The 24,933-nt window shown below is 40.4% G+C and overlaps 1 protein-coding gene across 2 annotated transcripts in view; it reads right to left on the minus strand.

Annotated features, from left to right (window-relative positions):
* Positions 1-722: 722 nt before the first annotated feature.
* Positions 723-24,933, minus strand: part of Ccdc81 (coiled-coil domain containing 81) — a 43,291-nt gene continuing 19,080 nt past the window's right edge. The window contains exons 8-15 of one of the 2 annotated variants that reach the window (XM_034515542.2): positions 22,950-23,040; positions 22,396-22,542; positions 20,887-20,991; positions 18,296-18,468; positions 16,979-17,057; positions 16,563-16,783; positions 4,032-4,157; positions 723-1,262 (exon numbers count right to left, since the gene is read on the minus strand). In XM_034515542.2, coding sequence (XP_034371433.1) covers positions 1,121-1,262; positions 4,032-4,157; positions 16,563-16,783; positions 16,979-17,057; positions 18,296-18,468; positions 20,887-20,991; positions 22,396-22,542; positions 22,950-23,040 — 1,084 coding nt within the window. In that variant the 3' untranslated portion in view covers positions 723-1,120. The remainder of the gene's footprint in view (positions 1,263-4,031; positions 4,158-16,562; positions 16,784-16,978; positions 17,058-18,295; positions 18,469-20,886; positions 20,992-22,395; positions 22,543-22,949; positions 23,041-24,933) is intronic. The other variant, XM_076937696.1, reaches the window with a different exon arrangement.

Below are 24,933 nucleotides of genomic sequence, written 5' to 3' on the forward strand. Positions count from 1 at the left end.
TAGCCTAAGGATAGACACAAGTAAAACCTAAGAGTAGGTGACACCTGCCAAGTACACTTACTTCTGCAATAGACCAGGATGTAGAATTGACTGAACAAACAGAAGGCATCACAGGAGATCCCCAGGTGAATGGCAACCTTTGGGACACTGACAAACTCCCTGTTTATCATTAACTAAAATACTCCAACAACATTGCTCTGAGACTCTGAGGTGATGTACACACTCAAGCTTTCCACAAAAGTCTAAGTTTGGATGAAGGACTTAGAAAAATCAACTTTAGAGAAAAAAAAAAAAAAAAAAAACCTTCATCCACCAAGAAACTTACTTGACCTATGGCTATCGTACATAACCCCAGAAGGTGCTGTGCATTCACTGGGGAAGAATCCTTGAAGTAGGAAGCTATTTGGAAGCTTCTAAGGAAGGGAGAGACATTTTCCCTTGGGGATGTGCCCATGCTCCATTGGATAGCACCACATCTAAGCATATATGGGCAGAATTAATTGGATTCCATAGGTTATTAATTACTAACAAAAACAAAAGAAGACATAAGGTTGGGAGGGATGTTAGGTAGGATGTACTAGGGGGAATTGGAGAACAGTAGTGATAGATGGACCTGATCAAAATACATTGTATAAATGCATGAAACTCTCAAAGAAATAAATAAAAACGTATTTTAAAAGTTGAGGAGACAAAATGTACCATCATAAATCACCATGCGTAGCCAGTGTTTAGAAAATATTTATTGTAATATATTCTTTATAGATGGGAAAATATGAAGTTTCTAAAAGAAAGCTGGGTCAGCACCGCCCTCCCCCCCCCCCACCAGCATCCAGCAAGAAGTTGGGTCCCATGCGCAGCCCCTATAGCAATGGGATCGAGGCTAAAAATTATTCCGACACCTTAACTGCTATCAGGAAGTTCAGAAATACGCAGAAGTTCAGGGAATTCGCAGGGGTGAGAGGAAGGCAGGACACGCAGGAAATAATTAGTCGACATGAATTCAAGAAAGGGTTAGAAAGTACTCAATCTTTTTTTTCCTCTGAGGTACAAATATACACACGCTAAATATTCAACTACTCCAAATAAATGTTCCTCGGGAAACATAGGTTCAAACTTAGTTCTACACGAGCAATCGTGAGCCCTGCAGGAACTTATTCAGGGGCCACACGTTGCTCTCACCCGTGTTGGAGGTGCGCCTCTGGCACTGCCTGCAGCGCCGATACTTCTCACATTGGTCCAAAAGGAACAGCTTGTCTGAAGCCCTGGGGAGAGGAAAGCAAAAGCTGACACCAGGTGTTTCTCAAGTCCCTAGAGGCAAAGAGAAGAAAGGTGATACCCGATCTTTGCTTTCAAGGCTCTTACAGTCCACCTGAAGCTTCACTCCCGCCACCTGCTGCTTACCCCATACTCTGGCACCTGCTGTCTCCTCCTTTCCACTAAATCAAAGGCTGTGTGCTAGTACCTTCCCAACAACTTGACCCTTCCTTAAGTCCTACCCTAACACTGAACACATACAAAAGTCCAAGGTTATCTTAACTGGTAATCTAAGATGGCCCCAAAGCCTTGGTGTTTTGCCATATTTGCCAAGCTTCCTCCCAATCTCTGGGGACCTTGTTTGAGAAGGGGGTGACGCCATTAAGCTGCTGATACCCAGCACCTGCAAAATCTAAGGAGTAGACTTGTAAAGACAAATCCTAGGAGGCCAGAGCTTCTGGAGAGTTAAGCACAAGAGAGAGAGTAGAGACAAAGGAAAACAAACAAACAAGAAGTGGAGACAAAGAACAGCAGTGACTGGTTTTCCACTTTGAAAGTCTTGGTCTTGCAAGCCAGTCCCAAGTATGCTCTCATGACCCACCAACATTTCTGCAAAGACAGAATTCTATAAAAATCACAAGGCTGGGTCATATTCCAACTCCCACCCCAGCTGCCAGCAAGAAGTTGGATCCCAACTGTGAGGGGCTAGAGAAAGACTAACAAAAAATATTTGCCATACAAGCATGAGGACCTGAGTTTGATCTTCAGAATGCATGTACCAGCCAGCCCAGCTTAACTGATGAGCTTCAGACAAAATAAAGACCTTGTCCAAAAAAGCAAGATGAATGGTCCCGTTTAAGGTTGACCCCTAGCCTCCACAGACAATGCACACAGAGGCACATGCATCCCCAACTAAAGTAGGGAAGACCAGAAATGTGACAGAGTTGGCATAGGCTGACTGTGGAAACATCAGTCTTGCTTTTGGTTTTGCTTGGTTTCCTTTTTACACCAACCCTCCCTTCTTCCTAACTGCTGCCTGCTTGAGTCGCTGCCCCCGCAGCCTGGCCTGGATAGTGAACTAACGCGTCTGCTGTGCTATGGAGCGCATTTGCTGACTTGAGCTCACAATTATTTCCTGTGACTCCTCTATCTGTCACCATCGTGTTGGCCAAGGACTCTTTCTAAGTCCAAACAAAACAGGGCTGGCATTAGCCTCCCTGCTTCTCACTGCTTTCCCACAAGATTGAAGAAAAAATAAATGGTTTGAACTCTTAACTCTCACACCCTCCCTCTTCTCTGGCTTAAACAGCCTGGGGTCTCCTGAGCACCTGATCATCCTGTTACCCCTTATTCTTTTGTCATTACAAATGCTCTCCACCACTAGGAATCACATGACAAGTTCCTTCCAAGAAACTCATTAAAAAAAAAAAAAAAGAGTGGCAGATGAAAAACCATGATTTAAAAAACAAACAAACAAACAAAAAACCAACAGTGCTGGGGCCGGAAAGATGACCCAGTTGTTAAGAGCACTGGTTGCTCTTCTAGAGCACCCAGGTTTAATTCCCAGCACCCATATGATGGCTCACAGGCATCTGTAACTTCAGGCTTAGGAGATCCTACAACCTTCTTCTGACCTCCTTGAGCACCAGGAACACAAGTCACACACACACACACACACACACACACACACAAGTAAAAAAATCTAAAACAGTAGTTGAAAAGTAGCTATTTAAACTATTTTTTTTACTGTGTTTGCTCCTAAATATTTTTTTTTTCATTTTGTAAAGTCTTACCATAAATTTCTGAAGGATTTCTATTGTTTTCAAAGTTTACCTCTAAACTCCTGGGCTATCTTGGTCAGGCAATTCTTTACTTTCACATTTACAAATTTAAAAATATGACTAATATTAACAGCCTTTCCAAAGTTAATACTAATCATTTGAACTGTGAGTATACAACTGGGGAGGGGCCTGGCTCCACCATGTGTGGCTCATTTTTCCCATCAATCTTTTCTTGACTCTGCTCTTAAAACCTATCCGTAAAGGCCAGGCATGGTGGTGCACACCTTTAGTCTAAGCACTCAGGAGGCAGAAGCAGGTGAATCTCTGAGTTTGCGGCCAGTCTGTCTACATAGCAAGTTCCAGTCCAACGAGGGCCACATAGCAATAACCCATGTCAAAGCAAACAATAAGAACAAACTCCATAAGGCTTGGGAGTGTTCAGAGCAGAAACTCACCCTGCTTCAAAGTAGCTTTATCCAAAGAGAATTGAAACCCTCCACAAAGTGGAGTCATTAAAGTAAAAGCAAAGATCAGGACATGGTCAGTAAAAACTTAACACACAACACAGTACTGTCCAGACTTTTGCCAATAAAAAACATTTTGAATCAATTGCAGCAGGATTTCTTACTAAGCACATTTGTTCTCACCACAAAATTTTGTAGAGGACCATACTAATCATTTGAACCCTCTGCCATCCTAAAGTTAGACCCAAATAGGTTCTCATGCTATGGGTGGAGACCCCTTTGGGCAGTTATATATTAGATCTCTTACATATCACGTTTGTTCATTCATTCATTCACCACAGTAGCAAAATCACAGTTACGAAGTAGCAACAAGATCATTTTATGGTTGGGAGTCACAACAACATAAGGAACTGTATTGAAGAGTCAGTTCAGAACTGACCAAGAACCACTGAATTTGAGGAAGTAAACACGAAGCTAACTTACAGGGAAATTTCTTCCAAGCAAAAACCATCTGGTTCCCATTAGGTCTTACCGCTCAAAGGCCTTTTCCTCCACATCCCGCTGCTTCTTCATGGCCAGGCTCCTGTCCCAGTCCTCTTGCAAGCATTGGTTGAGTCTGTTCACTCGATCCAGCTCAGCAGCTCTGTCTGCCAAGTGCCTGGAGAGGAAAGAACAGCCTGATTCCATTCATAATGCTGGGGAGGGCCTGTGCTGACCTTGGGAGCCCTAATTCTTTTATGTTAAATTAGACAGAAAGCATTCTGGTCTTGTTTGTAAGTCTTTGAAATGTGCAGAAGACAGATGCTGTAGAAGCATAGTGAAACTGCCAGCTGTCGAATTATGGCTGGTTCTAGGATCTTTCATCTTCTGTCCTGGTTTAAATTACCAGGATTTAAGTCCTATTCCAATTAACAATGTCAGCTTCCAAAGCCGTTAGTGTCCTTTGAAGACTCATCCCAAATGGATTTTTCTACGCTGTATGCTTCTTCCCAGCCTCGTGGCTGTCAGTAATCAGCCTACAAGTAGCTACAGGCATTTGGTTCTTTTGGGGTTTGTTTTTTTCCCTTTTGAGAGAAGGTCTCTGTGTGTAGTTCAGGGTGGCCGTAAACTCTGCCTCAGCCTCCAGAGTGCTGGAATTACAGAAGTCCACTGTCATACTAGGCGCTCCAGTCATTTTATGACCCAAAGTAGAAATCCATACATGAAAGTGCAGAAAAAGAGAAGTGGTAAAGAAGTGGCTTGTAGGTGAGGGACAAAAAATGGGGAAGTTGGGCATGCTTGATTCAGGGTGTGTCTCAAGCAGAGGCTGCAGTTCAATGCCTGCCTCTTGTTAATGGTGTGTGCCCATTACTGCTCTCCACACACCCCATCACTACTGTGCAAATCATCTTAAGTCTGCTTCATGAATCTATTTTTGCCAAAATGAAACACTCACCATCGGTTCTCACTAATGTCTTACAGGAGCTTCATTAAATGTGATCACTGACTCAGAGTACTGTGGCAGGCTTTGTGCAAAAGTGACAACCACCACTAGGTAGGTGTCAGGGCCCTCTAACAAAAATCAGTAAGTCTTCAACTGGGTCACTTTTTTCTAAAACCACCTTTCATCAAGCAAACACGAACCTAATTGCTATTGTGTGGCTGTTATGAAGATTAGATAATAAAATATATCCAGCATGCCATACCCATCACAGATTGGCAATCTTTGACAGATAGCTACTTTTCTCATAAACTTCTTCCCATATGTTTTAATGGGGGTGGGGAGAACCAGAACTACTGTTATATCCAACAACATCATGGCTCTTAAGTCACCACTGACTGAGACAAGCCAGGTGAACATATATACTTACTGTATGATTCCATTTAGACAAAACCCAGAGAAATACAAATTTAGCCTAGAGTGGCAGAAAGCAGCTCAGGGTTACTTAAAGACAAGTTCATTTTGAGAGAGAGAGAGACAGAGAGAGACAGACAGAGAGAGAGAGAGAGAGAGAGAGAGAGAGAGAGAGAGAGAGAGAGAACTTTTTTTTTAAGCCATGCAGCATTTTTTTAAAGATTTATTTTATTTATTATGTATACAGCATTCTGCCTGGACATATGCCTGCAGGCCAGAAGAGGGCACTATTATCATGGCTATGAGACATCATGTGGTTGCTGGGAATTAAACTCAGGACCTCTGGAAGAGCACCCAGGGCTCTTAACCTCTGAACCATCTCTCCAGCCCCAAGGGTGATGAGTTCTTGATGAGGCAGAGCTGGAAAAAGTTACAAAGGGGCAAAAGGAAACCCTGTGGGTACTAGACATGTGCAGTTACAAAGACTGAGGGCTGTGTTCATAGGTGAATGCATACCTAAGCCAAAATCCAACATATGTTCATATACAGTACATTATCTGTCCATTACAACTCCACAGTGCTTTTTAAAGAATTTTTTTACAAAATCATTAGGAAAGCTATGCCTTCTCTCAGGGTTGGCTATGTTCTAACAATCTTCTAAGCTGTCATGGTCTCTCCTACCATCAAAATGCCTACAAAGCCTTTTAGAATGGGTAGGTTACAAGCCTTGACTCTAAGCAGCAAACCCAGTGATTTCTAAACCACAGAATCTATTGAAAACAAAATAGTAAGATTGGGTTAAATAAATAAATAAAGCTACAGTAAATTCCATACATTCACAGAATCATGGCAGATGTTAAAGACTCAGGAAAGCCTCAGAACACCGGCACAGGCAGTTATCACTACCACAGAGAACAGAGCAATGTCTTCACACCGTAGCACTTTGTGGGCTATCTACCCAGTAATCACACCACCACTTCTCCACCTTGAACAGATGTAGCAGCTACTGTAGCCTTTTCAGCAGACAGTTCTTTGTTTAATTTAACAATTTAATTAATTAATTAAAATAATTTAATTTTAGTACTTCCTACTCTAGGTAAAATACTTAGGATTACTTGTTTTTATATGCTAAAATCAAAAGACCCATGAAGAGTCAGTCCAAAGGAGTGTACCTATAGAAGAGCCAGCAAGATGGATGCCTTAGTTGGGGTTTTCATTAGTGTGATGAAATAAGACCAAAAAGCAAATTGTGGAGGAAAGGGTTTATTTGGCTTACACTTCTACATCACTGTTCATCATTGAAGGAAGTCAGGACAGAAACTCAAACAAGGGAAGACTCTCAAGGCAGGAGCTGATGCAGAGACAATGGAGAGGTGCTGCTTACTGGCTTGCTCCTCATGGCTGGCTCAGCCTGCTTTCTTAAAGAACCCAGGACCACCAGCTCAGGGATGGCACCATCCACAATAGCCTAGTCTCTTCCCCATCAATCACTAATTATAAAAATGTCCTACAGACTTGCCTACAGCCTGATCTTGTGAAGGCACTTTCTTAATTAAGGTTCCCTTCTCTTAGATTACATTAGCCGGTGTCAAGTTGACATAAAACTATCCAGCACAATGGTTCAGCAGATAAAGGTTCATTGTTGCCAAACCTGATGACCTGAGTTTGATATCTGGCAGGAGAGAACTCATTTTCATATAGTGAAAGGAGAGAACTCACTTTTATAAATTGCCCTCTGACCTTCACATGCACACTGTGGCATGCACACACACACACATACACAACACACAAACACATACATACACACACATACGTAAATACACAAATAATAAATATTTGAAAGATTATCTACTTAAGCTAATATAATGTAGAATTATATACCAATTTATAGTTTATAGTTACGCAAAAGACCAGCACACACACACACACACACTCATTCATATATACATATATATATATATATATATATATATATATATATATATATATATATCAGATGTCAATGTGCTTTTATTTGCCAGATGTAATTGTTGTCTTGAGGCTTTCTACTGAATAAATTCATCCTTTCTAGTTTTCTGAACTCTGTCTGCCTGGTTCAACTTAGCTGTTCCGGCCCAAAACTCCTCTCCAAGATGACTGACTCAATCTGGCTTCTCTCCACTTGTAACTGAATTGCTCTGCCTGGCCTCATACTAACTTTAGAAATATGTTCTTTTTTTGTTTTTGTTTTTCGAGACAGGGTTTCTCTGTGTAGCCCTGGCTGTCCTGGAACTCACTCTGTAGACCAGGCTGGCCTCGAACTCAGAAATCCACCTGCCTCTGCCTCCCAAGTGCTAGGATTAAAGGCATACACCACCACTGCCTGGCCTAGATGTCATTTTCAAACATGGCTGCTTCCTTCTATAAACTAACCTTACTTTCATTGCTTAGGATTAAAGGTCTCTACTAAGGACATGTATACATTCCAGCCAAATCACATAGACCTAGAAGGTCTTTGGATGTGATCCCTTATCAGAGCAGCTGTGTTACTGGAATTAAAATTTCTCTACATACACAAGCACACACACACAACACAAACACATACACACATGTACACAATATACACATACACACCCACATACATGAATATGCACCACAACACATATATACACACCACACACACATGTACACAGCATATTTGTGCACACACACTCACACCACATACACACCACATACATATGCATATACACAATACCACAAACACACATACCACACACAACCACACACAACCATACATCACACCACACACACACACACACACACACACACACACAAACACAAACACACAGTGTTTCCTAGCTTTGTAATAGCAGTAGCTCCCCTTATTGACTCTGGAACAAGCACTATGCTAAGCTATTTGCAGAAATTATTTAACTCTGGACATAGATACTTGTATTAGCTCTAGAACTAAAAAGAAAACCAGTGCCCTTAAAAGTATGTAGCTTGCTCTTTATCAGACAATTAATACAGTGACAAAAGTATGCCAATAAACCAGGATGCATTTGCAAAGTAGTGTCTAGAAACCCAAGTGAGAAGCTGAAGTCAGAGTTCAAAGAAGGAGCCACAGCAGCCTATGTAGACAGGGTATGCCTGCCAGGCTTGGGATAACAGTCCTATGACTGAATATAAAATATGTCAAGATTTTAGAAATTTGATATAAATCAAAGCAAGGCTTTTATCCTTGTACAAATTAGACATGGCTCCTTGTTTTTTATTAAAATAGAAAAAGACATAGGCAGATTAGGATTCTAACAGAATAAACTTCACAGTTTGACTACTCCCACACCCTCCCAGCCAACAGTCAAACCCACTCATCATTGTGTCATCCCCAACCTGACACTCAACTCACATCTACCCAACCTGGCACAGAAGGTAATAGACCCCACACTATCCTATTTGGACCATTTCTAATATTTATAAAATTTTAATAATATGACTCTTTGTAGTATACTGCCTTCTAAAAGGAGTGGATTCCTTGGCCAAAAGCTTTTTAGAGCTCCTGAGAACCTCAATAATTTTAGCTAATCAAAGATATAAGAATTGATGAACATTTACAAAGGAAAAAAACAGTTTCTTATGACAATCTGGGGGGGACATGGGAATTAGGAAATGGATGATGGAAGGCTAGGAAGGAAACAAGAAGATGCTGTGAGACTGAAAGCCAGTGAGACCTTTAAAACTTTCTCACCAGTTACATGACCAACTGGATACTCTAAGAAACTGAGTGTCTGATGCTTGAGCTTAGAGATCCAGGCAATAAGACAGAATACCTTTGCCCATCTTGTAACTCCATGATGGTAAAAGAGTGTACTGGGAAAATTCGGAAGGACCCATAACTTCTGCCCATCCTGTAACTCCATGATGGGAGCAGAGTGTACTGGGAACTGAGAAAGGACTGATCTACTTGAGTGTGACAGCATATTTTGGCTCAGTTAGTACGTCCGATGAGTAGAGATGATATTACAATTCTTTTAACATGTTATGCTGTTGCTGGGCTTGCTGGCACACATGGTTAGTCCCGCACTAAGGAGGCAGAAGCAGACAGATCTCTGAGTTCAAGCCCAGCCTGGTCTACAAAGCAAGTTCCAAGACAGCCACATTACACAGAGAAACCTTGTCTCAAAAAACTAGAAGAGCTGGAGAATGGTGGAGTATGTCTTTAATCCCAGCACTTAGGAGGCAGATGAAGGTGGATTTCTGGGTTTGAGGCCAACCTGATCTAAAGAGTGAGTTCAGGACAGCCAAGTCTGTACAGAGAAACCCTGTCTTGAAAAACAAAAACAAAATAACAACAATAAAAATAAATAAATAAAAAGTCCTTCCGGTCTGCGCCAAAGCACTGAGCAGATATCCTGGGCTTCAGCTTTGCACCCAATCTCACAAAACCAAGAAGAGGCGGGGCTCCCGGGAGCTCTAACCATGACATTAAGGAGACAGCAACACCTGCCCCAAACAGGGAGTAACTGGGACCCAGGAATTCACTCCTGGCCCAGGGCACTGGTTCCTTCAGGTCTGGGCCCAAGCACTGAGCACATCTTGGGCCTCAGCTCTAACCCCATCAGCAACACCCACCCTAAACAGTTCTGACACAACCAAGATAATAGGTAAGACAGGCTCCAGTCAGAGACAGTGAGCCCATGTAGCACTAAAGATAACCAGATGGCAAAAGGCAAGCACAAAAACATAAGCATCAGCAACCCAGGGTACTTGGCATCATCAGAACCTAGTTCTCCCACACAAGAAAGTCCTGAATTCCCCATATTACTAGGAAAGCAAGATTCAGATTTAAAATCACTTCTAATGATGATGATAGAGGACTTTAAGGAGGACATAAATAACACTCTCAAAGAAATTGAGGAGAACACAGGTAAACAGGTAGATGCCCTTAAAGAGGAAACACAAAAATCCCTTAAAGAAGTACAAGAAAATACAACCAAACAGGTGAAGGAATTGAACCAAACCATCCAGGACATGAAAATGGAAGTAGAAACAATAAAGAAATCACAAAGGGAGACTACACTGGAGATAGAAAACCTAGGAAAGAAATCAGGAGTCATAGACTCAAGCATCGCCAACAGAATACAAGAGATAGAAGAGAGAATCTCAGGTGCAGAAGATACCATAGAAAATATTGACACAACTGTCAAAGAAAATGCAAAATGCAAAAAGTTCTTAACACAAAACATCCAGGAAATCCAGGACACAATGAGGAGACCAAACCTAAGGATAATAGGTATAGAAGAGAGTGAAGATTCTCAACTTAAAGGGCCAATAAATATCTTCAACAAAATTGTTGAAGAAACTTCCCTAACATAAAGAACAAGATGTCCATAAACATACAAGAAACCTACAGAACACCAAATAGACTAGACCAGAAAAGAAATACTTCTCGTCACATAATAATCAAAACCAAATGCACAAAACTAAAAAAGAATATTAAATGCAGTAAGGGGGAAAGGCCAAGTAACATATAAAGGCAGACCTATCAGAATTACACCAGACTTCTCACCAGATACTATAAAAGTGAGAAGATCCTGGACAGATGTCATACAGACCCTAAGAGAACACAAATGCCAGCCCAGGCTACTATACCCAGCAAAACTCTCAATTACTATAGATGGAGAAAGCAAGATATTCCATGACAAAACCAAATTTACACAATATTTTTCCACAAACCCAGCACTACAAAGAATAATAGCAGGAAAGCTCCAATACAAGCAGGGGAAATATACCCTAAAAAAAGCAAGAACGAAATCCTGTCCCAACAAATCCAAAAGAAGATAGTCATATAAACAATGCCACTGCTAATAACAAAAAATACCAGGAAGCAACAATCTCCTCTCCTTAATATCTCTTAACATCAATGGACTCAACTCCCCAATAAAAAGACACAGGCTAACAGACTGGATACATAAACAGGACCCAGTGTTTTGCTGCATACAGGAAACCCACCTCAGTGACAAAGACAAACACTACCTTAGAGTAAAAGACTAGAAAACAATTTTTTTTTCAAGCAAATGGTCCTAAGAAGCTGGAGTAGCCATTCTAATATTGAATAAAATCGACTTTCAACTTAAAGCTATCAAAAAGGATAAGGAAGGACATTTCATACTCACCAAAGGAAAAGTCAACCAACATGAACTCTCAGTTCTGAACATCTATGCGTCAAATGCAAGAGCACTCACTTTCATAAAAGAAACCTTACTAAAGCTCAAAGCACATAATGCACCTCACACAATAATAGTAAGAGACTTCAACACCCCACTCTCAGCAATGGACAGATCATGGAAACAGAAACTAAACAGATATACAGTGAAACTAACAGAAGTTATAAACCAAATGGACTTAAGAGATATCTACAGAACATTTCATGCTAAAACAAAAGAATATACCTTTTTCTCAGCACCTCATGGTACCTTCTCCACAATAGACCATATAATCAGTCACAAAACAGGCCTCAACAGATACAAAAAGATTGAAATAATCCCTTGTACCCTATCAGATCACCATGGACTAAGGCTGGTCTTCAATAACAACAAAAACAATGTAAAGCCCACATTCACGAGGAAACTGAACAACACTCTACTCAATGCTAATGTGGTCAGGGAAGAAATTAAAGACTTTTTAGAATTTAATGAAAATGAAGACACATCATAACAAAACTTGAACACAATGAAAGCAGTGCTAAGAGGAAAACTCATAGCTCTAAGTGCTTACAAAAAGAAACTGGAGACAGCATACACTAGCAGCTTGACAACACACCTGAAAGCTCTAGAAAAAAAAAGAAGCAAACACACCAAAGAGAAGTAGACGGCAGGAAATAATCAAACTCAGGGATGAAATAAACCAAGTAGAAACAACAACAACAACAAAAAAAAACCAAAAAAACAAAAAACTATACAAAGAATCAATAAAACCAGGAGATAGTTCTTTGATAAAATCAACAACATAAAAAATCCTTAACCAGACTAATCAGAGGGCAGAGAGACAGTATCCAAATTAATAAAATCAGAACTGAAAAGGGTGACATAACAACAGAAACTGAGGAAATTCAAAAAATCATCAAATCCTACTACAAAAGCCTATACTCAACAAAATTGGAAAATCTGGATGAAATGGACAGTTTTCTAGACAAATACCAGTTACCAAAGTTGAATCAGGACCAGATAAACCATCTAAACAGTCCCATAACCCGAAAAGAAATAGAAGCAGTCATTAAAAGTCTCCCCACCAAAAAAAAAAAAAAAAAAAAAAAAAAAAATCTGGGACCAGACAGTTTTAGTTCAGAGTTCTACCAGACCTTCAAAGAAGACCTGATGCCAATTCTCTATAAACTGATCCACAAAGTAGAAACAGAAGGAACACTACCCAATTTGTTCTATGAAGCCACAATTACCCTCATACCTAAACCACACAAAGACCCAACAAAGAGAACTTCAGACCAATCTCCCTTATGAATATCAATGCAAAAATACTCAATAAATTCTCACAAACCAAGTCCAAGAACACATCAAAAGAATTATCCATCATGATCAAGTAGGCTTTATCCCAGGAATGCAGGGATGGTTCTCAATATATGGAAATCCATCAATGTAATCCACTATATAAACAAACTTTAAAAAAAAAACACATGATCATCTCACTAGATACTGAGAAAGCATTTGACAAAATTCAACACCCCTTCATGATAAAAGTCTTGGAAAGATCAGGAATCCAAGGCCCATACCTAAACATAGTAAAAGCAAAATACAGCAAACCAGTAGTGTACATCTAAACTAAACTAAATGGAGAAAAACTTCAAGCAATCCCACTAAAATCACAGACTAGAGAGGCTGCTCACTCTCTCCCTACCTATTCAATATAGTACTGGAAGTCCTAGCCAGAGCAATTAGGCAACAAAAGGAGGTCAACGGGATACAAATTGGAAAGGAAGAAGTCAAATTTTCACTATTTGCAGAAGATATGATAGTATACTTAAGTGACTTCAAAACTTCCACCAGAGAATTCCTAAACCTGATAAACAACTTTAGCAAAGTGTCTGGATAAAAAATTAACTCAAATAAATCAGTGGCTTTCCTCTACTCAAAAGATAAACAGGCTGAGATAGAAATTAGGGAAACGAAACCCTTCATAATAGTCACAAATAATATAAAATACCTTGGTATAAATCTAACCAAACAAGTAAAAGATCTGTATGACAAAACCTTCAAGTTCCTGAAGAAAGAAATTGAAGCAGATCTCAGAAGATGGAAAGATCTCCCATGCTTATGGATTGGAAAGATTAATATAGTAAAAATGGCTATCTTGCCAAGAGCAATCTACAGATTTAATGCAATCTCCATCAAAATTCCCACTCAATTCTTCACAGAGATAGAAAGAGAAATTCTCAAATTCATTTGGAATAACAAAAAAACTATTTCTTAGGAATGGCCAGGATAGCAAAAACTATTCTCAACAATAAAAGAACTTCTGGGGAATCACCATCCCTGACCTCAAACTGTACTACACAGCAACAGTGATAAAAAAAAAAAATAACTGCATGGTATTGGTACAGAGACAGGCAGGAAGATCAATGGAATAGAATAGAAGACCCAGAAATGAATCCCCATTCCTATGGTCACTTTATCTTTGACAAAGGAGCTAAAACCATCCAGTGGAAAAAAGACAGCATTTTCAACAAATGGTGCTGGTTCATGGAGGTCAGCATATAGCAGAATGCAAATTGATCCATACTTATCTCCTTGTACAAAGCTCAAGTCCAAGTGGATCAAGGACCTACACATAAAACCAGCTACACTGCAACTAATAGAAGAGAAAATGGGGGAAAGCCTTGAACACATGGGCACAAGGGGAAAGTTCCTGAACAGAACACCAGTGGCTTATGCTCTAAGATCAAGAATTGACAAATGGGACCTCATAAAGCTGCAAAGCTTCTGTAAAGCAAAGGACACTGTCAATAGGACAAACCAGCAACCAACAGATTGGGAAATGATCTTTACCAATCCTACATCTGATAGCAGGCTAATATCCAAGGTATACAAAGAACTGAAGAAATTAGACTCTAGACAATCAAATAACCCTATTAAAAAATGGGGCACAGAGCTGAACAAAGAATTCTCAACTGAGGAAACTCAAATGGCCAAGAAGCACCTAAAGAAGTGTTCAACGTCCTTAGTCATCAGGGAAATGCAAATCAAAACAACCCCAAGATTCCACCTCACACCAGTCAGAATGCCAAGATCAAAAACTCAGGTGACAGCAGATGCTGAGGAGAATGTAGAGAAAAAAGAACACTCCTCCATTGTTGATGGAATTGTAAGCTGGCCCAACCACTACGGAAAGCAGTCTGGCCATTCCTAAGAAAATTGAACATAGTATTACCTGAGGACCCAGCTATACCACTCCTGGGCATATACCCAAAAGATGTTTCAACATACAACAGGGACACATGCTCCACTATGTTTATAGCAGCCTTATTTATAATAGCCAGAAGCTGGAAAGAAGCCAGATGTCCTTCAACAGAGGAATGAATACAGAAAATGTGGTACATTTACACAATGGAGTAATATTCAGCTATTAAAAACAATGAGTTCATGAAAATCTTAGGCAAATATCATCCTGAGTGAGGTAACCCAATCACAAAAGAACATACATGGTATATACTCACTGATAAGTGGATATTAACCCAAAAGCTCACAGTACCTAAGATACAATGCATAGACCACATGAAGCTCAAGAAGAAGGAAGACCAAAGTGTGGATGCTTTGGTCCTTCTTAGAAGGAGTATCAAAATACTCAACCAGAGCTCCCTGGGTCTATACCTCCAGTCTGGAAACACAAAGGGAGGGACTCATGGCTCCACCTGTATAGGTAGTTTATGATGGCCTTGTCAGGCATCAGTGGAAAAGGAGAACCTTAGTCCCTGAAAGTTTGGATGTTCTACTGTTGGGGAATTCGAGAGCAGGAAGACAGGACTGGGTGGATTGTGGGGGCACACCCTCATAGAAGTAGGATAAGGGGGATGAGATAAGGGGCTTTGGGGGGGAATGGGAGAGGGAATAACATTGAAAGGTAAATAAATAAAATATCCAATTTAAAAAAAAAACAGATAATGGGTCTGGCAATTGTAGTTGAGTAGTTGAGACATTTTGTCAACAATATATTATGGAGATTTCATATAATCCTCAAGGGCAAGGTAGTGTGGAAGAGGCCCAAAAAGGGAGAGGTAGAGAGCCTTTGGGGCTGCTTGACAAGAATCTGACATGGGCCAAGGACAAGGAAAGGGGCTGCCCGGCAGGAATATGGCATTGGCCAAGGACAAGGAAGTAGACTTCAAGCAGGAATCTGACATTAGACCAGAACAAAGAAGTAATTTCAGGTAGGAATCTAAATCTTAGGCTACAACAAGAAAGTAATCTCAGACAGGAATCTAAATATTAGGCCAGAACAAAGAAGTAATTTCAAACAGGAATCCAAATTTTAGGCTAGAACAAGTAAGTAGGCTTCAGACATGAAAATGACCTTGGGCTAGGACAGGGAAGTAGGCTCAGATACTTTGGTCATCCTGATAAGACTTTAGAAACAGTGATCACAGAAGTGTTCACATAATTGGGTTTAATACCTTACTTTTTTTGATTATTTGTTTTTATTGTGTTGCTTGTTCCTTCACTGTTTGCATCTATTGTATTACTAGACCCTCAACCTAGAACTGACCTTAATACATGCATGTAATCAAAATGATACAAAAGCATAAAGGAAGAGGGGATGGGAGGTTTGGTGGGGGATGGGGAAAGAGGATGACATCTGTATTGTAAATAAAATATCCAATAAAAAAAACTGGAAGAAGAAGAAAGGAGGGGGAGGAGAAGTTACTATTATTATACTGTGATATAAGAGTGGGAACTTAAAAGGTGGAGATCAAGAAAGGAGTATTTTTTTCTTCTTCTTAGAAATATTCTTTTCATTGGGTGAATTATAAGAATAAAAAAGTGAGATGTGTAACAAATTTAGAATAGCATAACTCCTCAATATGTTAGCTACTTTTGTTCTCTGCTGTTGTTACAAAGAAAGAAAGCTGGGAGAGATGCAGGGGGGACGGGGAGGGAAAGGAGTGGGAAGGAAGTGGAAGGGAAAGGAGTGGGAGAGGAGTGGGAAGAGAAGGGACAGGAGTCAGACCCAGGCTCTTCTTACTCTCTCTGGGTCCTCTGAAGCATCTGCAGATCTCGCCTCTGGTCCACCAGCTGGTTCAGGATGGCGTTCCTTTTGTGGCTGGCGGCTGCCTCCATCTGATGCTTCATGCAGCTCTGCTCTCTCTTTCGCTTTTCGACCTCCATTTCTCCCTCATTCTTACCAAAGATGGGCTCAGCGGAGTCAGGCTCAAACATAGGCAGCTGAGGGGGTTTGTTCTTTACCTGAAATGAGCAACATATAATGGACAGTTGTGCAACTCAGTAAAAATACCAACACCAAGGTTTATGAGAATGAACAAGGGCCTCAGAACCAACTAAACATATGACATGCATGTGTGTTTACAGCATTAGGTACTTGCTTGTAGAATAGTGTTGATGTGGTGCATAATCTTAAAATAGTGATCACTATCTCCCTACCTGGGCATCCAAAGCTCTCTTGTAGTGCTGTGTTTCTTCCATCTTCTCTTTTAGATATTGAGCTCTTTGTGCAGCAAGTCTGGTGGTTAAGAAGCAGAGAAGGTGAAAGAACCATTTTACATACCCTACATTTATACACATTTTACATACATTTTATGTACAGCATAGCAACACAAGTAGGCATTATCAAAACATGTTCAGTATTAATAAGAATGTATACATGGTACATAAAAATTCATCTTTCATTCTGAGAGCTCTAATTATAAGTAAAACGTAATTCAAGTTCATAGGCTCTTGGACACTGTGTTGCACAAAGGGCAGGCAGAACAAGTATAAGAAGATGACAGGTCATATCGTCTAGATGGGATGAATATGGTATATACCCCACCCTACCCCATACATACAAATCTTTCTTAAAATCTAGACAAGAAGGAACTATACTTTCTCTAAGCAGATTCAATATATAATTCTTCTTTTAAAAAGTAATCTACCTGATTAGAATGTATAGTTGTCATATGAAACTTGCCAAAGACCTGTATGATCCATAAAATTGGTATTAATAGAGCAGACACATTTTAGACCAGTATATTTTGGGGGGCACAGAAACCAACTTACTGTTTATTGTAGCAGTCCCTGCTCATGCTATACAATTACTGTCCTGGCTTCAGCAGCAGAAGTAGAAGCAAATAGAATAAGGTAGCTTATCCCTCTAATAAACTACCTTATTCATAAGGTAGATATGAATTTCACAGCCCTGGCCCTACCCTCAGCATCAGACAACACAACCTAATCAGAGTCTCCTTCCTGAACATTCAGAATTGAGGCTAACATTCTCCAAATTCAGAGTAGAATCAAAGTGATGCCAACTAAGATACTTGCCACTCTACTTTTCCATCCCTAGTTCTAGGGTCACCTGTATCCCCCATATATGTGTACCCCAGGTTTTATAGAACATGTTACAGGCTTATAAGACCCAAGCTTTGCCAACGGGGTCACTTGGGCTTCTCACAGTTGGTAATGATACCTGTTCAAGATATGTTCTTTCCTTCTTGTAACTATGAGTACTGGCAATCATAAGCAGTACAAAATACTGCTCTATGGTTACAGTACTTTTAGATTGCCAGCCATTGCTGTAACTATAGGAACGGTGGCTTTCTCTGTTTAATGCAGTTACACTGTGGTACTGGCTGTTATTTGGGTTTGTTAATTCAATTGGCTACAGAAGTGCTAATGACATTTTGAATGCTTATTCAATCTCATATAGAAATTAGCTTCACACAAAACGTTCATCTTTTCAGGCACATGTGATGGACTCACTCCTCTGTGAGCTGCACTTGCTCCAAGCGGTCCATCAACTCCCTGTTTTGTCTTTGCTTTATTTCCTTCTCCCGTTTGCTTTCCATTTGTTTCAGGAGACTTTGGGAATATTCCTCCTGCTTAAAAGCATTAATCTCAGGACTAAGAGGTCGTTTATCAAAGAGAAAGGATTTCTGAAATGAAACACAAGCAATTCTCTTATGGGCATGTACCAGAAAGTAAGTCAGCAATACAACTAACATCAAAGTATGACTTGATTTCTAACATTTGCCCAGCCCCCAAAACATAAACCAGCCAGTATTTAGATAACCTGTAGACTTAAAATATGAACATGTTCCATGATAAAGCTGAGATAAGGTAAGTGCCCAACCTCTTTCTAAGCTAGCAATTAGCGCCATTTGGAAGGAAGGGGGAATTCTGCATATAGAAGCATGGATAAGGACATGCAGAGGTAGAAAGAGAGGTTTCTGAATATCTTCCGTGAGCCTAGACAGTCAAGAACTGCTGATCTGTGGTCAAAATCAAAGGTCAGAGACCTCGCTCTTGTCTGCTCCATTCTACTGTAGGAAACAGTGATAGTGTCATCTGGCCATTTAAGTTTGTAATAAGTGCTGTGAAGCTCTAATCATATCAAAAATCTGAGAACAGGGTGAGATCGCCTGACATTTTTCCATGCAGAAGAATGATTGCCTCCACTACAAATACCAAGGGGTCCTCCAGTGAGAGAAAATGAGAGACAAGAAGCAGAAATAAACAAGCTCAGAAAGATGGGGGTGGGGCAGCCATACAGGGTCAGGTGGGACAAAGAAATTTGCCTATATCCAAAATCTATAGCAATTTGAATTTCATTTTGGTTCAATGGGACACCATTAGAGGAACTAAACAGGAAGGTAATATACTTTAAGAATTTTTAAAGATCATTTGGCTTCTGTGTGAAGAACTGGCTGTAGAGGAGTAACAACTGAAAAGACAGGACAGAAGTTTACCTATAGTGTGTCCTGGGGAAAGATGGTTACACTGATGATAAAGAGATTAAGACAAACATTGGCTATCTATCCTTGGGAGATGAATGCAACTTGTAGATAATTGCACTTGAGGGAGAGAGAAAGAAGCCAGAAATCAATCACTCCTACATAAAGTGTTGGTGCAACGTGCTGCCTAGAAACCGCAGCCTGAACAGAAGCTTAATTCTGTGACACTGACATAATCCAACTAACTTACTCACATGAAAAGACGGTGAAGACCAGATTAGGATAGAGTCAGAACTTCTATCTTAGTATTTCTACAAAGAGGCACAAATTGGGGTCATGGCTTCTACTGTAGGAGGCGGAGATCAGGTCTAATTGCCAAGAGCCCAGTGCTTGCTTTCCCTCCCTGATGCTCTTGCCTGGAAAGCTCCTCCTTCATTTCCTTCTTTGCCTAGCTCTTCACATGCAGAAAACAGTCCTAGATTCCTAATGTGGATTCAGTGACCTTCTCCCCATCATACGGTGCTCTTTCCAAAGGCTTCCACGCAGCTCAACTACCCAGCTCTTTGAGGGTCTGTCTCCTCACAACTCATTAGAACAAGAAATTTGTACTGCTAGATGCCAATGGAATGGCCAGTCTGGGGGAGGGGAGGACTCAGTACAGTCTAACAATGAACAAAGTGCATTTCTAACATATCTTTGTGGAGAATATTTGTATCAATAGTGGTATAAAAATAAATTCAGGCAGAAACAAAGGCAGACTCAATGCTTGAGGATGTGAAGGGAAGGGAGGGGCTTGCCTCCATCTAAAGTGGATCTTCTCAAGTCTTAATTCAGTCAGATCCCCTGGAGATCTCACCCCAGTTCACATCCGCAAGGTGGAAGTCTAGGGCAAGCCCCTGAAATTTTTCCTTGCTAGCCAGTTCCTGAATGATGTCAGTGCTGCTACTTTCTCTTAGATCCTAGGGCTAGGTGTTAGGATCCTGCCCCTCACCTTTCCCAGGCACTGATTGGCAAAGACTATAATTAGCAATAGTTGTAGTCATTAGTAGAAATCAGACTGTAACTGTGAATGTTTTGAAGGTAGACCCTCAACACCTACACAGGCCACTTTCCTACTTGGGTACTTTAAATGACACAAGCTGCAGCATAGAATATTGACCTCGATGTCTTACAGGGGATGTAGGATTAGCAATAGAATTTTTTATGTCGTTAAAACAAATACAAATTTAATGAAATTCAAAGAGATGGCTGTTGCCTTAATATTACCCCAACATATCTAACGGAACTCTAAGAGCAGGCATTACACAGCAGGGTAGCCCATGGCCCAGCTTCTGAATAGAAAAAAAATGGCAACCACCCAGAGACAAAAAGATTCCCCAGGAGAAATTACAGAAACTTCTGAAAGTTATGGCGAGTCACACCATTCCATATAAAGAAGCACATATACAAATAACAATTTCTTAAAAATTAGAGATTTATAAAGATCCAATTGTCTCAGAAAAATGCATTACTTGTGTGATAAAAAACTTTGATAGGAAACAATATGGCAGAAAATGCACAAAATCTCTTTTTTTTTAGTTTTGCTTATATGAAATCAACAGAATTATTAAAGAGACTCACATAAAATTCAGGTTTCTCGTTCTTGTGATTCCTGATGGCTTCAGCAACTCCGAGGTTATAGGCGGCGTTCTTCTGGCTCTGCTCTCTAGCAGCCATGCTTCTCACCTATCGGAGAACAGGGTTGTTTTCACTTAATCACAAAACACGATTTTCAGAACTCTTTATTCTGCCAGGTGGTAGTGGCACACACCTTTAATCTCAGAATTTGAGAGGCAGAGACAGGCAGATCTTTGTGAGTTTGAGGCCACCCTGGTCTACAGAGTGGACTCCAGAACAGGCAGGACTACATAGTGAAACCCTATCTTTAAAAAAAATCATTCTATATTAATTAAGTATTAATTAATTACATTGATTGATACATTCCATTCTTTCAATTCTATGCCATATATTCCAACTGACACAGAAACCTGTTTGTATGCAATGGTGCTTTCTGATGTCTTTAAAAACTTGTAGACATGAGGTAAGTAAAGTGTTTTTTTATTATTATTATTCCCCATTCTTGGATTCTAGACACCATCACTATAACAATACTAAAAAGGAATGGAAGAGTTTTGCCTCAAATGCAGGACACAATAGCAGCATCATTATCAGAGACCACAGAAATCTGAGTAGAGAAAGCATTAAGGTGCCATTCTGTGCCCTCTCCCTTTTGAGATAGGCCATGACTTTAAAAGGTATAAGGCTTGATCAGATTTATATTTTATCAGAAATCAAAAACAGCAATATAAATCCTTCATTTTCACTTTTAATTCTGGGACAAGGTATTACTATGCAGCTCTGGCTAGCCTGGAATTCACTATGTAGACCTAACTAGTCTCCAAAGAACAGAGATCTGTCTGTCTCTACCTCCTAAAATTAAAAGTATGCACAACCATGCCTGGCTCATTTTCAATTATCAAACTCAGCCCTGTGGGTTGAGGGGGAAGATCCATAATGTATGCCAATGTTCAAATACAGAGACATTCACCAGTGAAAAATTGGACACGCCCATCCTAGTTGAGGGTTTCTATTGCTATGATAAAACACTATGACCAACTTGGGAGGAAATCAGTTTGGTTCAACTCTTAAGTCATACTCCAACACTGAGGGAAGCCAGGGAAGAAACTGAAGGAAGGAGTTGAAGCAGGGGCCATGGAAGAACAATGCTTACTGGCTTGCTCTCCATGGCTTGCCTGGTCTGCCTTATATAACTCAGGACCATCAGCCCAGGGTGGTACTGCCCATCAGTTTGGTGGACCTTCTCACATCAATCACTAGTCGTGCAGTGACTGCATGCAAATCATGTAGAGGCCTTTTCTCAATTGAAAATCATTCTGCTTCTTAGATGACTCTAGTCTGGATCAAGTCGACATAAAACCAACCAACCATACCACCTAAGTTTTAGCCCAGCAGCATACAAATGATTAAATGTGTTACAGTGCAAACATGTGCAGAATGTATTTAGTTGAGTCTAAAAGTGGCACCTTGCTGACCCATGTCAAACCCTCTCCATCTGAAGTGTCAGGCTACCTGGTTTTTGAAGAAAGCCTCTTGGTCCTTCAGAATTTGGTACTGCTGCATGACTCGCTCATCTTCTATCTCTCTCCTCCTCCTCTCATCTCCATAGTACAACGGGAAGTTTCGTTGTGCTCGTTGCAGACACACGTAGCACATTTCCTACCGTTCCAAATTTCAGGATGAATTAATTTACACATTTTCCTCTTTTTTGTATTCATTTACTCTATTCTCTTCACATGCTCTCCAAAGACTGAGTTTGTCAAGAAGAGTGTTTCATAAAAGAATATATTGGTGAATTATAGCCTCTAATATGCAATTAGCAAAAGGAGCTTTACAGCGTAAATATCATAAATAAAAGAATTTCATGAACTCTCAGAGGAGCTAAAAATTAAGGATTTCTTAGTCCCTTTCTTTTAACTAGATCTTGACTACAGACACATCTCAGTCCAGACACTTAAGTATGACCATAGATTATATTTAGAAGGAGTGATTCCCAGAATTCTCTTGGAGAGACAGAAATCAGAGGAGGAGCTTGGGTGGGCTTTATTCAGTTGAAAGCACTGTACCTGTCCTGCCTTATTATGATCCTGGCAAGCTGGGGCAGGAGATGTTTTGGGCTTCTCGTTGTCATTTCTCTGACAACCTGGAGATGTCAAGCTTCAAAGACAATGGAACTCAAATTAATGTTTAATACAATCTGGTTTCTAGAACAATTATCATTTTAAAGATTCTTTTTATTATGTGAACTTGTATGTGCCTGTGTGTGGGTGTGTGAGTATGTGGATGTATGGGTGTGTGGGTGTGTACACACGAGCCGAAATTGAATGTTGGATGCTCTAGAATTGGAGTTACAGGCGGTTGTGTGTCATTTGACATGAGTGCTAGGAACCAAACTTAGGATCTCTGGAAGAACAGTGAGTGCTCTTAACCAAGGACTAATGTCCAGCCCCAGGACAGTGATGATTTTAGAGACAAATGTAAACATAAGATAAAGAAAAAAAGACATCATGGCTCCTGAGACAGAGGCAGATCTATAAGATAGATCTCTGTGAGTTCAAGGCCAGATTGATCCACATAACCAGAGCAGGACAGCCAGTAACAATGTAAGTATACTCCATGGTGATAATAAAGGCTGTGCACTGAAGAAAGGGAGTGGTAAATCACAATCAAATTCCAGGAACGTTCCTACCAAGAAGGAAACACTGGCATAAATGCCAGAAGGAAGTGAGATGAATAATGTGGACTCCAAATAGGAAAAACATTTCAGGAGCATGAATGGGAGCAAAGTCCTGGAGGTGGGAACATTCTTGGATCTGTGTTGCTGGAGCAAGACAAGTAAAGGATGAGAAGCCTGGGAGAAGTCAAGTCAGAGACCAGGCAGGACCCTTGCTGCCAAGAGAAGGACTATATCTCTTGCAGGGGAGTGGGGGAGACTGGAGGGTTTAGGTAGTAGATGCCATCATCTGTCTTAAACAGGATTATTTTGACTACAGCACTGAGGGGAAAAAACACAAATGGATACTATGCTGGTTAAATAACAACTTGACAGCATCTAGGATAATCTAACAAACAAACTCTAGGCAGGTTTGTGAGAGCATTTCTAGAATAAGCTAATCTAGGTGGTAAGACCCTCCCTGGTCCTAGAGATACCACCACTTTATGACCAGGATGAGTGAAAATAACAAAGCAAGCTAAGCAGCAGCATCCATTTCTATTTACTCTCTGACCGTGACAGCTGTTCAAAGCTCCTGTGTCATGATGTGCCCACAATGAATTGTGATCCAAAATAAGACCCCTCTTTCTTAAGCTGCCTTCATCAGACATTTAGTTACAGCAACAAGGAAAGTAATATAAAAATAATAGTGAAGAATGGTAGAGCAGAGATCATTATAATAAATCAGAAGAAAGGCACTAGAGTGGACCAGGGTGGTGGCAACAGAGGTCAAGAGGATTGGCCGCATTGTAGATGTGTCGGCTAGATGTGCTGAAGATGCAGATGGCTGAATTTTCTGATAGGACATGAAGCTTAGGTTTCCTCTCTATACCACAGAGTGCTTCCTACCACAATCCTACTCCCCTCTCATAGTCTCCTTCTCTTACATCACACAGCCTCCAGCCCCTTGTCAGAAACCAAGAACTGAGGTCACACAAGATATGGAAATGGTTTCCAATATTACTCAGGAAACTTGCTTTAAATATTATAAATATTTGCCAGTGATTTAACTGTACAATTTGAATGTTATGCTAACAATGTAACAGAGAAGAACACATGGATAAATACTTCTACACAGACCAAACTCTCAAAGAAAAATGGCCAAGCATTTTAAGCATCTGAGAACCAAGAGAATCTCCGCCAGCATCCCAACAAATGAGGTAATTCAGTACCAAGGAAATGAAGGCAATGACGCAAGAGATAAACCTATTAAACCAGTACTCTGGGGGGGAGGGGGGGCGTGGATAAACTGGAAAAGCATGGAAAGTACTTAAAAGAGAGACCAAAGGCCCAACAACATGGTGAGAGAGCACTGACTCCTCAAAGTGGTCCTCTAT

Source organism: Arvicanthis niloticus, chromosome 1 (assembly GCF_011762505.2).
Source record: "Arvicanthis niloticus isolate mArvNil1 chromosome 1, mArvNil1.pat.X, whole genome shotgun sequence".
Lineage (NCBI taxonomy): Eukaryota > Metazoa > Chordata > Mammalia > Rodentia > Muridae > Arvicanthis > Arvicanthis niloticus.